The sequence below is a fragment of the Alexandromys fortis genome, unplaced genomic scaffold (genome assembly GCF_014885135.2).
Source record: "Alexandromys fortis isolate MF-2015 unplaced genomic scaffold, M_Fortis_MF-2015_v1.1 scaffold_160, whole genome shotgun sequence".
NCBI lineage: Eukaryota > Metazoa > Chordata > Mammalia > Rodentia > Cricetidae > Alexandromys > Alexandromys fortis.
Window position 1 is genome coordinate 3,564,618 of NW_026068035.1, and position 15,652 is coordinate 3,580,269.

The window sequence follows — 15,652 nt, forward strand, 5'->3', positions numbered from 1 at the left end:
TTTGGAGCCTGTCCTGGAACTAGCTCTTGTAGATCAGGCTGGCCTCGAACTCACAGAGATCCGCCTGCCTCTGCCTCCCAAGTGCTGGGATTAAAGGCGTGCGCCACCACCGCCCGGCCCAGAATATTTTTTCTTAAGTTTAAATTCATTCTTGTGCTACATAGTATGTTTGAGGCCAGTCAGAAATACATATGTTCCTGTCTCTAAAATATTTTTTTTTAAAAAACACCAAAACCTTTGTTGATATATACTGCATACATGTGAGATGAGGTGGGAGAACTGTGGATTTGAGACTGCAATCAAGTTTTAGGGGGAAAGTCACTCTTAAAAGAAAAGGCAGGCCTCTATACTTCTGTGTCTTGCCTTCCACAGCCCAGTATCTCTGCGGCTCAGTTCTGAATTTCCAGTCAGCTTAAAATTTCATACCTGAGGGGGCTGGAGAGATGGATCAGTGGTTAAGAGCACTGACTGCTCTTCAGAGGATCCGGGTTCAATTCCCAGCACCCACATTGCAGTTCACAACTGTCTGAAGATCTAGTTGCAGGAGATCTGACACCTCCACACCAATGCACATAAAGTTAAATAAACCCTAAAAATAAAATTTCATACCTGAGACCCTGTGGCTCAGCTCTGAGATTCCAGCAGATCTCCAAATGGATTTCTTATATTTCTAACCACTTCTGTCTCCAGTAAGGTCTCTTTGAACTGTGGAACCTTGTTAAAACTTTTGTAGCCTCCCTTAACCTACGCACACGCGCGCGCACACACACACACCCCTTGTGTGTGAGGTGTAATGTGTGATCCAAGAGTTAATAAGACTGGCCTAAAAGAACCTGTATTTGCCAATAACAATTGGAAACCAAGAGTACTTGGTAAAGCGTAGCCAACAAAACCAGCATCACCATGGATCTAATGCTACTTACTACATTTTGTCATCATGGGAAGACACAGACTCATCCATGTTTCTGGCGTAGTATGCTATAAAAGCTGCTTTGCAGATGACTCTCTGAGTTCTGTTACTAATGTCACTATCACCTGCATCATTTTCATCATCACCATCCAGCAAATCCTCTAGACTCTTCCGGAGAGGGGTGTTGAGGTCCCATCAAGCCATCAGCAGTTCACCCTGGCTCCCGGGATCCCACGGTACCTTCATTCATAGAAAAAAGAAACAAAATAAACAATGGCTTTAAAAAAAGATGCTAGGTTGTTGGGGTCCCTGGCCACACAGCCCGCAGTTGGCGCCCGCCCCCAAGTCGTCATAACTCCGCGCAGTAGCCCCGCCCACCTGTCGGTTAGCCCCTCCCACAGGCGGCTGAGGTGTCCCCCGTGCCCAGTGGCGGTCGCGTCTATAGTCGTCTCAGGCTCACAAGCCCGTCGGTCCTGCGCCCACTCGTGTTTGCGGGCCGCGCGCTCGGAGGGATGTGGGCCGGGGCCGCGGGGCTGAGGGGCTCCTGCGCGCGGCTGCAGACCCTGCGGGGCGGCCATGGGGCCGGGCTCCTTTCCGGCGGTGCGCAGGCCCTGCACAACTCGGTCGCTTCCTGCGGCAGCAAGAACTTGCTCAAGAAATTTGCCTCGAAAACCAGGTATGCACCGGCCAGGGTCCGCTGAGGGCCGGTCGGATGGAGGCTGTTTCTGCAGGGGACAGATGTCCTCGAGGGGCTGGGTCGGGACCGTGGTTTAGGTGTCTGTGGGGAGGGGAGCGATGATAACGATATTCGTGTTAGAAGATGATTATTGGCAGGTCACATGCAGTTTGACCTTTGACAATTTCTCACTACGCTGTCAGGTGTTTTTTTTTTTTTTAATATACAGTGTTAAGCCTCCTGAAACATCACATTGCATAAAATTTGTCTTAATTGGATAATTTTAGTAATAAGTATATGAAAAGATACTCCGACTTCCTGGGTGGTAGCATCGCACGCCTTTCGGGAGGGAGGGGGGGGATCTCTGAGTTCAAGGCCACCCTTGGTCTATAGCTTCCTGGATAGCCAGGGCTAAGCAGAGAAGCCTTGTCTCGAAAAACGAAAACAAAACAAGAAAAAGATACTTTGATTTCCACAGCATCTTGGAGTCTACTAAGTGTGGTAAGCCAGTTTATATTTGGGGAGGTTTTGTTTTAATAACTGATTTTTACAGGTGGTTTTAGTTTACCAAAGAAGGGCATAGTTTTGATACTGGCCTCAGATTCTTTATCAGGACTTAATGTGGTATCCTTAATGTCCTTTGCTATTCAGACATGGTAGCTTGGCTGACATGTTCAGTCTGTCCCTGTTTGACAGCTGTAACGGTTTTGGGACATCCTGGTTGGAAGTTGTGTGGTTGCACACCACTGGAATTTGATGGTTTTTTTTCGTGACTGTGTGTGGGTTGTAGAGCTGGAGGAAAAGCAACAGAGGAAAACCACCGTTTTATCAAGGGCATAGCAGGCCACTGCGCTTTATACTGTCCTAAGGTGTTAGGTGTCCCTTTTTTGTTGGTAAGAAGTTGCTTTGTGTAACCCCTGACCTTAGGAGGTGAAGAACTGTCATCATGGATTGTTTGGAATTCTTTGTGGGAGATGGGTCCCTTCGTTTATTAATTCATTTATCAGTATGGACTAGCTAGTGGTAATCAACTATTACTTTGTTTTGCTCAAAGTGTTCCATCTTTGGTCATCAGCAGCCCTCTCAGCTGCTTTGTTCCCTTGCCATATCCCATATGATTAGTGATTCTTACTTTGTGGCACATCAAGATGTCTTAAGTTCATTTTACATATATCCCCATCCCCCAACACTATGAACCGGTCATTCTTATGAGGAGCCCAGGTTACTGTGCTGGGAGGCAGAGTCTGGGAGCAGGGTGTTAGAGTGGCGTTTCATTTGTATTTTAATAAATAAAGCTTGCCTGAAGATCAGAGAGTAAAACAGCCCCACTGGTCAGCCTTACAGACCAGGCAGTGGTAACCCACAATCCCAGCCCTAGAGAGGAATATAAGATGGGAGGAGACAACTCACAGGCTGAGTCTCATTCTGCGATTCCCAGGGGCAAAATCGCCATTTTCAGACTGAGGTCGAGGTAAGAGCCAGTGGCTGGCTGCTTTGCTTTTTTTGGTCTTCAGGTTGAACACCAATTCCTGTCTCTGAGTTTTTGTTAATTGTGCTTCAGGATATTGGTGTATCTGGCCTTTGGTCCTTCTACTTGTAAGCGTTTTGTGCTTACCTGAAGCCTCTGTCCTCTTTCCCCACCGTTCTGAAGCTCCTTCCTGTTCTAACAGTGAGAAGTGAGGCTTTCCTCAGTTTCCTAACTGCTCAGTCCAGTTCAGAACCCTCAACCTTTATCTTCATGAGTGGTCAGTGAGGCCTAGTGCTTTAGTGAAATTTGGAGATAACATCTTCCCACTGTAGACAGGCATGAGTCAAAATTACAGGGTTGTGTTAAAACTAACTTCTATCCATCCCCACAGCCATATTGCTGTCTTCCGACCTTCAGTGGTTGTTACGTGGTTCCCATCAACATGTCCCTGTGTCTCCTGAAAGCACACTACACTTGGAGTGTAAGGCCTTTTGACCTAGTTCATGCAACTCTTTTTTCTTACCTTTAATAACTATCCCATCTAATTGTTCTTAAAAAGAGACCCTCTTTTTAAAGATTTATGTATGTGTGTGTGTGTGTGTGTGTGGTTTCTTAATGTAGTCCTGGTTGTCCTGGAACTAACTTTGTAGACCAGGCTGGCCTCGAACTCACAGAGATCCATCTGCCTCTCCCTCTAGTCTCGGGTCTAAAGCTGTGAGCTACCACCGCTTGGCCTATGTCTATGACTTTTGAAGATTTGCTCACATCTTTCATCCTCCCTCGGAGGCAGAGGCAGGTGATCTCTGTGAGTTCGAGGCCAGAAAACCAAACAAACCAAAAGAAAACATTTATTATATGTGTTAGAGTATTTGGTCTGCATGTGTGTTATGTGCACCATGTATATAGCTGGTATCTGTGGAGGTCTGAAGAGGGCGTCAGATTCCCTGCGAACAGTGATTGTGAGATACCATGTGGGTATTGGGAACTGAACCCAGGTCCTCTGAAAGAGTAGCTAGTGCTCTTAACCACTGAGCCATCTCTCCAGCGCCCGTCTCCTCGCATCTAAATTTTGTCTTCTTGATGTAGAAAGAAGTTTTGGTATGAAGGTCCATCCCTGGGGTCTCACTTGACTCAGAAGCCATCCAAGTTTGAGTTCCTCACGAAGAGCACCCTAAGGAAGGCCAGGAAGGAAGACACCATCCGTCTAAGAGCCCTGAACGGTCTTCTCTACAAAGCAGTGACGGAATTGCTGTGCACTCCGGAAGTGAGCCAGGAGGTCTACGACCTGAATGTGGAGGTCTCCAAGGTGAGCACAGGTCAGAACTGGGGCAGGAAGGCACGGGTTTAGTTTTGCCTGAACCCGTCATACTTGACGTCTTGGTTGGGGGTACAGAGGTGGTCCCAAATCTGGTTTAAGTCTTGGGACAAGGTGCAGACGTAGAGCTGTTTTTCTTCTTGGGTGAGGGACCTGTGATCTCACAGCAGCCAGTGCAATGAGACAAAGCACCAGAAGACGTTTTGGGGGTGGTGTGGGAGCCACTGTGTTCGCTTTCATAAACGTAGTGGGTCCTCCATTTTTCCTAGAAGGGCTGATTTAAGAAGAAATAGGGGGGCAATTGGTCATTTCCAGTTCCCCACATCTGGAGAGATTACTGTGCAGCAATGCTGTGGGGGACATGGGGTGAGCTTAGGTGTCTGTGACCCTCCTTCCCTGCCATGAATGCTGTGGTGTCCGCCTGGCATCACCAGAGCATTCTGGGTGTCGGAGGCAAAAGAAGCTGTTGTTCTTACCTGCAGCACACTGTGTGAGCTGCGAAGCCTAAACCTAAAGTGACTTGCAGCTGGGGTGCACCCCAGGTCTCTGTGACTTCAGACTTCTCAGCCTGCCGAGTGTACTGGAAGATAGGTGTCTCTGCAGACCAGAACAGGCACACGGAGGCCGTCCTGCAGAGGAGTGCTACCTACATAAGGTGATGATGTTTCTTTGTATGTGTACTGCTTTCTGCCTGCACCTCAAGTGGCTTGGCTGTTTGTAGGTAAACTTTCAAAATTTCTCACCAAGGGCTTTTGCTTTTAAAGAAAATCCTGAACTTCAGAGTATAAGTTACGTTTTCCTGTAAGGCCTAATCTAATCAGATCTCTCAGAAGTTTTGTGGGGCACCAAGAGTTTTGTTCAGACCTCTGAGGCAAGAACTATTTTGTCAATAGTTGGGCGATCCGTCTGCCTCCCTGTCTAAGGCTAGCTCCTTATTGCATTGCTGCCCATGCTTACTGCCCAGGCTTACATGGGGCCTCGTTCACCTAAAAATATCCTGGATAAACAAGTAAAAGGTAAAAGTACACGATTTTAAATATCAGCCCTTGATGGGGAACACAGGCAGGTCTCTGACTTCTGCTGAGGCACAGCCCTTCCCTCAGGTATTCTGTACACACACACACACACACACACACACACACACACACACACACACGAGAGAGAGAGAGAGAGAGAGAGAGAGAGAGAGAGAGAGAGAGAGAGAGAGAGAGAGAGAGACTGTCTACAGCTTCTCAAGTGTAGGTTTTTGGCAGATGTCTCTGAAGAATAAACAAGTGAACCACCAAAAAGCAAGCAGCTGGTCATCCCCAAAGCTGGTAGCAAACTGTAATCTTCCAACACTTGCGCAGTTGGTGTCCTCCGTGAGCCTGAAGAACTCTACGACTGTTCTTGTGGGATCATGACTTCACCGCACGTACTATGTAGGGTTCTGGCCCAGTGTCAACCTCAGGACTAGCATACAAGGTTGTAAAGCCACACATGGAGAGAAGGTGCGTTAACCTGCCAGGCCCTGATGCATTTTAATGTGACACTTAATTTGTCAGGGTGTACAGAGGATCAGAGAGATCCATGCTTTCCCAATACATTTCCTCTTCTCCATTTCTTATCTGTGTGAGGCCACAGTTTTGTGTGCAGGAAGCAGATGCAGAGTGTAGCCTTGACTGTCCTCCGCTAAGCTGGCTGTCAAAAATGTGCAGACCACAAACAAGGCCGCTGCTGCCAGTACATCTTTAAAAAGTCATTTTTTTTTCATTAAAAATGTTTGTGCTAGCAGTTAGTAGGTTTATCATTTTAAACAACTTTTAAAATATGTCATTTGTAAGTTTCTCAGATTTAATTTCTACTGTAGTAAACATCAGTAGAACAACCTTTTTAAAAAAAGTTGTTGGTCTGGTGGTGGTGACGCATGCCCTTGATCCCAGCACTCAGGAGGCAGAGACAGGTGGATCTCTGTGAGTTCGAGTATAGCCAGGGCTGTTAAGACAGAAAAACCCTGTCTCAAAAAAACCAAAAAAGAAAAAAAAGTTGTTGGCTGTTCTCAATAACTTTTTTAGATTGTAAAGAATCCTGAAATGCAAAATTTTGCAAATTGATGAGCTGTTTGAACCTAATGAAGTTACTCTGTGGCTTAGTTGGGGTTTCTCTTGCTGTGACGAAACACCATGATCAGAAAGCAAGTTGGGGTACTGGAATTAAAGGCGTGTCTTTAATAACCACCAAAAAAAAAAAAAAAAGAAAGCAAGTTGGGGAGAAAAGGGTTTATTGGGTGTGCACTTCCATATTGCTGTTCTTTATTGAAGGAAGTCAGGACAGGAACTCAAATAGGGTTGGAACCTGGAGGCAGGAGCTGATGCAGAGGCCGTGGAGGGGTGCTCTTTGCTGGCTTGCTCACATGCTTGCTCAGCCCAGAACCACCAGCCAGGGGTGGTACCACCCATCACTGATCACTAATTAAGAAGATGCCTTATACTGGATCTCATGGAAGCATTTCCTCTCTGATGACTCCAGCTTGTGTCAAGTTGGCACAAAACCAGTCAGTACTCTCGGTTTGTTCAGTTAAAAAACACAAAGGCAGAAATCCAGCTGGCCACACATCTTGGAGCTGGTTCCTTCCCACATACCTCCAGCTCCTCCCTGTCACTCTTGCCTTCACATCTTCCTCCAGCTCAGGATGAAGACTGTTCTGGAGACTTTGTCCAGCATGCCTGTCTGTCCGTTCGTCTGTGTACTGTCTTGTGTTCCCTGCAAGGGTCACTAGCATCCACTTCATAGAGAGTGTCTGCAATTATCACAGAAGGGCCGCTTTCTTTGTTTCCTGTTAAACAAGTGTGGGTGTGGTTGGAGGCAATCAGGCGATAGCTGAGTTGAATGCTTCTTCGAGACTATTGCAGTTGCCCAGATTTGGTGCTAAAGTTTTGGGACTACAGGACCTAGACCTCGTTTGGCTGATGTGTATCACATGGCTGAACTGTGCCAAAACCCTTCATCTCTAGCATGCTGGGATGTCGGGCTGCAGTCCTCTCAGGCAGTGTCTACTGAGTACAGGATGCTGGAAGTCCATAGTTAGAGTGCGCTCCAATCCGGGTAGAGTGAGGGGCAGCTGTGGTGTGGGGCGTCTGATACTCTTAGTGGTGAGGCAGTCTGAGAGAGGCTCCCCCAAACTTCATTTCTCTCCCCCCTCCCCTGCCTTCCCCTCTTTCTCCCTTCTCCTTCCTCTCCCTTCCCCTCCTGTCTCTTTCCCTCCCTTCCTTGCCTACATAGTGAGCAAGCCTCCTTACAGCCTGGATATTTGGTGGGTGTGATGTAGTTTGGCTCCTTCCCACTGAATGTTTGCTCTCTCCTCAGACACCTTCTGATGTCTCAGCAGACCCTGAGAAATGTTCCACCCATAGTGTTTATTCAAGACAAAAAAGATATAGTTCTGGCTGAGGTAAGCTTTTGAAATAATTAGCTTTTTTAAAAAAAAATTTTTTTGTTTGTTTTTTGAGACAAGGTTTCTCTTTTTAGCTTTGGAGCTTGTCCTGGAACTCATTCTGTAGACCAGGCTGGCCTCAAACTCACAGAAATCTGCCTGCCTCTGCCTCCTGAATGCTGGGATTAAAGGCATGCTCCACCAGCACCCTGATATTTATTAGATTTTTTTAAAATGTTATGTGTGTGTGAGTGTTTTGCCTTTATGTATGACTGCATGTTTATATTACCCTCTGAGGCCAGAAAGGACATTTGGTCCCAGGAACTAGTGTGTGGGTGCTGGGAATTGAACCTAGATCCTCTGGAGGAGCAACTGCTGATCCCAACTACTGAGCCATCTCTCTGGCCAGCTATATTTCTTCACTTTTATATGTGTGTCTATCTTAGTTAGGGTTTCTATGGCTATGATAAAACATATGATATCATATGATAAAACACCATGACCAACAGCAACTTGGGGAGGAAAGGGTTTATTTCGGCTTACAGTTTTTTTTTAAATTTAATTTATTTATTATGTATACAATGTTCTGTCTGCATGTATGCCTGCCTGCCTGCCAGAAGAGGGCACCAGATCTCATAGATGGTTGTGAGCCACCATGTGGTTGCTGGGATTGAACTCAGGACCTCTGGAAGAGCAGCCAGTGCTCTTAACTTCTGAGCCATCTCTCCAGCCCCCTCGGCTTACAGTTTTATATCACAGTTCATCACTAAAGGAATTCAAGGCAGGAACTCAAACAGTACAGTAACCTGGAGGCAGGGACTGTGTATAGTGTTGCTTATCCCCTTGCTCCTCAGGGCTTGCTCCGCCAGCTTCTTTCTGTACCCGAGGTCTACCTACAGTGGCCCCGCCCACAATGGGCTGGGTACTCTCACATCAATCTTTAGTTTAAAAAATGCCCTACAGATTTGTCTACAAGCCAGAAAATGCATTTTCTCAGTTGAGGTTTCCTCCTCCCGAATGTCAGGTTGGTATGAAACTTGCCAGCACAGTGGGTGTGGAGGTCAGAGGACAGCCTTCCTCCATGTCTGTCCTGAGGTCCTACTCAGGACACTGCTTTGCTGCAAGTGTCTTTACCGACTGGGCCATCTCCCCTGCTCAAGTAGTTAGCTTTTTATACTTTACTTTCATACTTTTTTATACTCATTAAACTTCAGTGAGTAAAATTTTAATATTTATCTTTTTTAAGACAGAGTCTCATTTTGTAGCTTTGGCTGGCCTAGAACTTACATTGTAAACTAGGCTGACCTTAAACTCACAGAGATCTACCTGCCTGTGACTCCCAAGTGCTGCTGCCTTTGGTTCAGGCCCCGTGAGCCCACAGAGTGGGCCCTGTGGCTGTGACTGACCTTCGTGTCTGTTCTGTCCATACTAGAAACTTCCTCCTCCCAAACGCTCAGATTCTGTGGCAAAGTGGAATCATTTTGTGAAACTACTTTAGAAACCAGTAAATACTAGTTACACCATTCATAGACTTGTCTAATGTTACAATAACGTTCTAACCTCAGTCATCGTCAGAGAGCTTGTGGTGGGCTGGAGCACCAGCCAGGGTGTGAGACATAGACTCTGTTGTGCTGCCACATTGAGAAGGCGTCTGGGTGGCATTGACTGTGTGAGAGGCTGTGATGCCGTTCCTGGGCAGCAGAGGGCGGAGCTGAGGTCTGCCATCCCCATGCTTTCTTCTCAGGTAGATCGCTTACTGGCAGTGGCTGACTTTGGACCCCCAGAGGAAAGGGACGGCTTGGCACAAGACGGTTTGAGGTGAGGCTTGTGGACATCTTTCTGTCCCCTGTGACAGATGCTTAGGCCACAGCAGCTACTCAATCTGTATCTCCACTAGCCCACATTGCCCCCTGGTACCTGCCCCTGGGTCCAGCATGCGCCTGCATAGTTCTGGTGGCTGCCCATACACACCCATACTCAGATGAGGAAAACTGGGGGGTCACACACCGACCAATACCAGCCATGGTCTCTGACTTTGAAGAACCTAAACCAGGGTCACCTTTCTATGTCCCTGTCACCCTCAGACAAGTTCAGTAGTGTGAGGAGTGTAACAAGTGTTCTCTGCAGATGCTTAGGTCCCAACCCCCTGGTTTGGAGCTTGGTTTGGGCTCTGCATGAAGGACTCTTTTCTTCCTCTGCCCCCACTCCCCAGCAGTCCTGAAGGCCTGTCATCACACGATGCCCGGGAACCAGCCACACCCCCAAATCTATGCGGGATTGACCACGAGGCCTTGACTAAGCAAGTAATGGAGTACAAGCGCAAGAAGGAGAAAGGACTCCTTCCGTGTATGAGCCTGGCGCAACCGTCAGGGCGGGAGCCGCTGCCTGACGTGACTCATCTGCCGCGAAGGAGAAAGAAGACGTCATCCCGCCGGCACCGGGACACTTCCCCCAGACGCGTCAGTTTGGACGAGGACGAGGACGAGGACAGCAGCACGGAGTATGAGTGCCAAGCCCACGAGGCAGAAGAGGAGTGGGAAGCAGAGGCTAGAAGTGATGGGGTGCAGCAGGGGCTCCATGGCCAAAGAGAACAGGGGCAGGGGTGAGGCCTTGGTGCTGGCTGCCCCTGCCCCTCAGAGTGTGCGGTCTGCACGTCAGAGACGGCTGGTGAAGGAGGAGCTCTCGGTCTAGGCCATTCTCATGCTCTTTGTCATTCAGTAGCTGAGCAGTTCCTATCCTCACTGTCATTTTAGTCAACACTCATGTGTGACTAAAATAAATAAATAAAATAAATGACATCCCTGAGAGACTCACAGATGTGCTACATCTTCCCTCACAGCTGCTGGCACAGGCAGCCGTGGGCACAGGCAGCCCGGCCTCCGTAGCAGGAGAGTTAAGCGCAGAATCCCTAGGCCTGCACCTGCAGACCTCCACAGCCCATTATCAGTGCTTGGTCCCTGTCCCTGGATGACTTCTCTTTAATAAAGTATCTTGTATTTTTTGAGAATTTCATACATATGTACAATATATTTTGATCATACCTACTTCTCTCGTCTCCCTTCTACCCATCCTAGGATTTCTGCCCCTAAGTCTCCCTCCTAACTTCACGTCTCCCTGACTCTAGTTAGTGCTGCTCATATGCGCGTGGCTGCAGGACCGTCCTGGAGCACAGACAACCTACAGGGGCCACACCTGTGCTGCCCCTAAAGAAAACTTAACTCTTGCTGGGCGGTGGTGGCACACACCTTTAATCCCAGCACTTGGGAGGCCGAGACAGGAGGATCTCAGTGAGTGTGAGGCCAGCCTGGTCTACAGAGTGAGTTCTAGGACAGCGAGGGCTGTTACACAGAGAAACCCTGTCTCGAGGGAAAAAAAGAAAGAAAGAAAAAGAAAGAAAACTGACTCATTTCCCCCAGCAGCCATGAACCACCAGTATCTCCTTGACTGGCAAGGCCTGGGAGACCATGCTCCTTCCGTCTGGAATGGTGGCTGGCGTGATCACCTTGTGCAGGCTGCCGTCTGCTGGGAGCTCAGTGCAATGACTTGTCGCTGCGGGACACTGTTTTACCCCAGTCCTTCCTGACCTCTGGTCTTACAGTCTTCCCCCTGTCTCTTGAAAATTATTCCCTGAGATCTGAGGGAGAAAGTGTGCTGTAGATAAATCCCATTCAGGGCCACAGGAACTCGTCCCTATGAATCTGCTGTCCACTCTCTGATGAAGGTAAGAGCTACACTAATCTATGGGTGTAAAGATAAATATTCAGAAGGCAGTTTGATACTATGTTCATGTAAGCAAAGTGAAGCAGGTTCTCTGGGCCTTATGATCTCCCAACCACAGGTTCTTTTTTTTTTTTTTTTTTTGGTTTTTCAAGACAGGGTTTCTCTGTGGCTTTGGAGCTTGTCCTGGAACTAGCTCTGTAGACCAGGCTGGTCTCGAACTCACAGAGATCCGCCTGCCTCCACAGGGTTCTTAAAGTCCCAGGCATGAGTCGTCTTCTGTAGAGTGGACCTTAGATCCAATCATAAAGTCATGGGTTGCTACTTTAGTGTGTATGTCTCTGTTGCATTGATGGGCATATCTTGCCAGGCTGGCCATTATTGTAGCTCACAGGATCACAGCTCGGCAAGGCGTCTGGTGCCTTTTTTCCTGCAGTAGGCCTACATAGCATCTTCTAGTACCATGAAAGCTGCCCAGCAGGGAGAACGTTTTCAGTACCCACTGGAATACATCATGTTGTATGACCAGCGTGTGTGCCATCTCCAGCAATAAGGCGTTACCGTCAAGATCTGTTGGACAGTTACGAGCATTGGTAATAGCTTTTGCCTTTTCAGAGAAGTGTCTCTGGAGCCCCCTTAGGCTCTGTATAACTTCTTAATCACAACTTTGTGTGGAGGCTGTGATGGAGCAGAAAGAGTGTATCACAGGTTTGGTGGGGTGCCCAAGTGACCCTGGCTGTGACCTAGATATGATAATGCCATAGTGACAGACGTTTTTATTTTGGCGTGGTGACCCCTCCTCCCACTCCCATGTGTATTTCCTGAAATGCATCCTTGTGCCAGCTGACCTCATCTTTACCAGCTTGGAAGTCTCTGCCTCTTGGACACAAGCTATGAACAGCTCTATTGTACTAAATTTTTGTATGAGCTCCAAGGGGAAGGCTCATTTTGCTGTTCATGCTACACCTTGTACATTACCTTTTGGTTTGTTTTAAATGCCAAAATGTCAAGACGGGGCTCAAAAAGTGAAAAGCACGCTACCAAGACTGCAGAAAAGATCCTCATTTCCAGTGAGCTGAAGCAAGATTATGGCCATGCCTAGGAGCTCGGTTGAGTGGGACTCAGACTGCCCACTCAGCTTGTGCTCAGATGGCTATTGGTGCCATAATGACATCTGATAACTCCAATAATTAAGCAGTGACATCCAGCCACTTAGTCATAGCCAGCCATCAGCTGCCTTTTTAGGACAAGTGATGGGGGATGTCCATCTGTATGCTGCGAGTATGTATTGCTTGTATTGGTTGATGAATAAAGCTGCTTTGGCCTATGGCAAGGCAGGATAGAGCCAGGCAAGAAATCAAGCAGAGATACGGAAGAGGAAAGGCAGAGTCAGAGATGCCAGTGATGCCAGTGAGCTGCTAGAGCAGCAAGATGTACTGGAGAACAGGTAATGCCACAAAACTATATGGTGATACACAGATGAATAGAAATGGGTTAATAAGCCTGAGCCATTAGCCAAACAACTATAATTAACATTAGGCCTCTGAGCGAATTCTTTTATAAATGGCTGTGGGACCGGCAGGGACACAGAAAAACTTTCAACTACAAACAAGTTTAATCAAGTCAGTATCTGTAAATGTCTCTTAGGTTGATGGCAAAACAGTGGGCCCTTGTTACCTACAGATTCCAGGCTTGAGAATTCAGCTGCTCTGTCATGGCACTTTCAGCAACCCAGGACCCACACAGAAGACTCTGAGTCCTCCTTCAGTGTGTCTGTACTCCCAGCTGCGATGGAGTTGGCCAGCACTCTGCATTCGTGCAGGTCTCCGTAAGTGTCCTTTGCGTGGACTTTCTCCTTAGTCATATGTTTGCACCTCTTGGTGGTAGTTGTCCTGTTTAAAACAGCTCCAAGCTGGTCATGGCAACTCAGACCCATGATCTCAGCATTCAGAAGGCAGAGAGAGGCAGGAGAATTGAGTTTCCAGCCTGGGTTATACAGCAAGACCCTGTCCCAAAATCAAAACAAAACGAACAAACAAAACACAAAATCTCAGACTCAGAGGAGGAGTGCATCTATCGGTCCCCACCCGGGCCCATAATAGCCTCACCTAGTTGTATACAGTTACTGTCTACATTCTTACATGCAGCCTTGAGAGTATACCCTAAGAACATGCACACATGTGAGTTCCTGGTGTGTCTCATGCACATGCATTCATGGTTTGTCACACATAAATGTGTGTCTAGAAGTATATGCATGAATGCCTTCATGTACAAGTATGCATAGACATGTCTAGGAGTACCACATGTACAAGTACAGGATTGCACGCCTTGTGTATGCATGTGTATGAGTACCCGTGTGTGCATGTTTATGTGTGTACATGTGAATGTAACTGCATGTGATGTTGTGGATGCCTGTGTGTACTGTATGAATGTTAGGCATATGCATGTCTTCAGTGTGCTTATGTGTGAGAACCTATGTGTACTGTGTGTACGTAGACTGTTAAGAGTTGGGGGTTCTACAGCCTAACAGTGCTGGGCTCCACGGGGCTTGTACAAATACTTTGTCATTGCTGGAAACCTTGCCCTGGGATGTGGTTGCCTTGGGAGGCCTTGGCTCCATGGGAGGAGAGAAAAGCTGGGTCTGAAACACTGGAATCCCAAGTTCTCAAAACAATAACCGTGGAGGCCTTATGCCTCCTCTCGTCTGGAAATCGGAAGTTTTAGAGAATGTTCTACTGTGGGTTCTGTGGTCACAGCAAGTCCTCCAGCTTGTAGCCTCTCCTTCTACTGGGACCTTGGTCTCTAACTTGCGATAGGAATTCTGAGAGGGTCAGTCTGGGAGACAGGTCTTGCCAACCCCAAAACACATCTGGTAGGAGCAATCTCAAGTGATGATTTATAAATACATGCCCCAACCTTTCAGGAAGCTGAGTAGGGAGAACCATAAGTCAAAACCAGCCTGGGCTATAAAGCCAGCCCTGAAAGACCATGTTAAAAATCAATTAGCCGGGCTATGGTGGTGTGCACCTTTAATCTCAGCACTCGGGAGGCAGAGGCAGGTGGATCTGAGTTTGAGGCTAGCCTGGTCTACAGAATGAGTTCCAGGACAGTCAAGGCTATACAGAGAAATCCTGTCTCAAAACAAACAAATATCAGTTTATGAAAAGATTGCAGCATCCTGCCCCACCCCCAAGTACAGTGCCTTCAGGTTACAAGGCTTTCATAATTGACTATGTTGACTCTGTGGGAAATATTAAACTTTTGCAAACACAATGCAGAATCTGAGCTGGGAATAACATGGATTTATGGGCTGCTATAAAGTGAGGATGTAAGGTACCATGTCCAAAGTGGTGACATCAGAGTGGTATTCCCCCACACCCACTTCAGGTGCACAGCTGAGAAGACATTGTTGCTTGTTAGCCCTTGCATTTTGGGTTGTTGTCTATACCACTGGTGCCCTTTACCCCCTCGTCCTTCTGCCCTGCCCTACAACGGCTGTCCTGGCCCCCCAGAGCATGGGGAGTTCAGTTTTGAGGAGTGCAGCTCAGCTATTTAGACCAGCCCTTGTTGCATTTGAGTGTTTTCTCAAGGTTTGCTAAGAGCAAGAATCTCACATTGGCCATGCATGTTCTCAGCTTGGGCTGTTGTTAGTGGGAGTACCTGCTGGTAGGCTCACACAGGTGATACCTGGGAACCTCTTCATTGTGAGGCCACTTTCTCCTGTGCCTGGTCAGGGGAGTTACTCAGCATGAACTCAATGTTCCTGTTTCGTTCAGCAGCTATATTCTGTCATCATGTTCATATACCTTGAAGCCACATTACCCCTGTAATTACTTGTGTTATGAGTGTCCTATAGCTGTCCTAACAAAGTACCACTAACTTGCTGAAAACAATAGGAACTTAGTTTTGGTTCTGGAAACCAGAGCCCTCTAAGGCTCCAGGAAGTGTCCTTTTGTTTCCCCTATGCAGACCCAGAGCATCTGCTGGATTTTTCCAGGTCCCCACCAGTGCCTGCCTCCCATCTTCCCATATCCAAATCTCCCTCAACAGTTTTCCCATGAAGATACTTGTTTTACTAGAGCCCGCCAGCTCCAGGATCATGTTTTGATATCCTTAGCTAACTCATCATGAGGACTATTCCCAAATGAGATTTT

The 15,652-nt window shown here is 47.5% G+C and overlaps 1 protein-coding gene across 2 annotated transcripts; it reads left to right on the forward strand.

Moving 5' to 3' along the window:
* Positions 1-1,284: 1,284 nt before the first annotated feature.
* Positions 1,285-10,793, forward strand: Rbfa (ribosome binding factor A). 2 transcript variants are annotated; one of them, XM_050165029.1, is made up of 6 exons: positions 1,285-1,586; positions 4,141-4,360; positions 4,912-5,024; positions 7,715-7,799; positions 9,526-9,599; positions 9,994-10,793. In XM_050165029.1, the coding sequence occupies exons 1-6, from the start codon at positions 1,423-1,425 to the stop codon at positions 10,385-10,387; spliced, it is 1,050 nt and encodes a 349-aa protein (XP_050020986.1). In that variant the 5' UTR covers positions 1,285-1,422; the 3' UTR covers positions 10,388-10,793. The 2 variants fall into 2 exon arrangements, with proteins under 2 accessions (XP_050020986.1, XP_050020988.1); XM_050165031.1 differs by having other exon boundaries at positions 9,997-10,793.
* The last annotated feature ends 4,859 nt before the right edge of the window (positions 10,794-15,652 follow it).

What these genes read in the sequence shown, in the direction of transcription:
- Rbfa (XM_050165029.1), top strand. Translation starts at nt 1,423, where the DNA reads ATGTGGGCCGGGGCCGCGGGGCTGAGGGGCTCCTGCGCGCGGCTGCAG. An exon ending in TGAATGTGGAGGTCTCCAAG is followed by an intron (nt 4,361 to 4,911) that starts GTGAGCACAGGT and finishes GGTGCACCCCAG; the next exon opens with GTCTCTGTGACTTCAGACTT. An exon ending in TTGGCACAAGACGGTTTGAG is followed by an intron (nt 9,600 to 9,993) that starts GTGAGGCTTGTG and finishes CCCACTCCCCAG; the next exon opens with CAGTCCTGAAGGCCTGTCAT.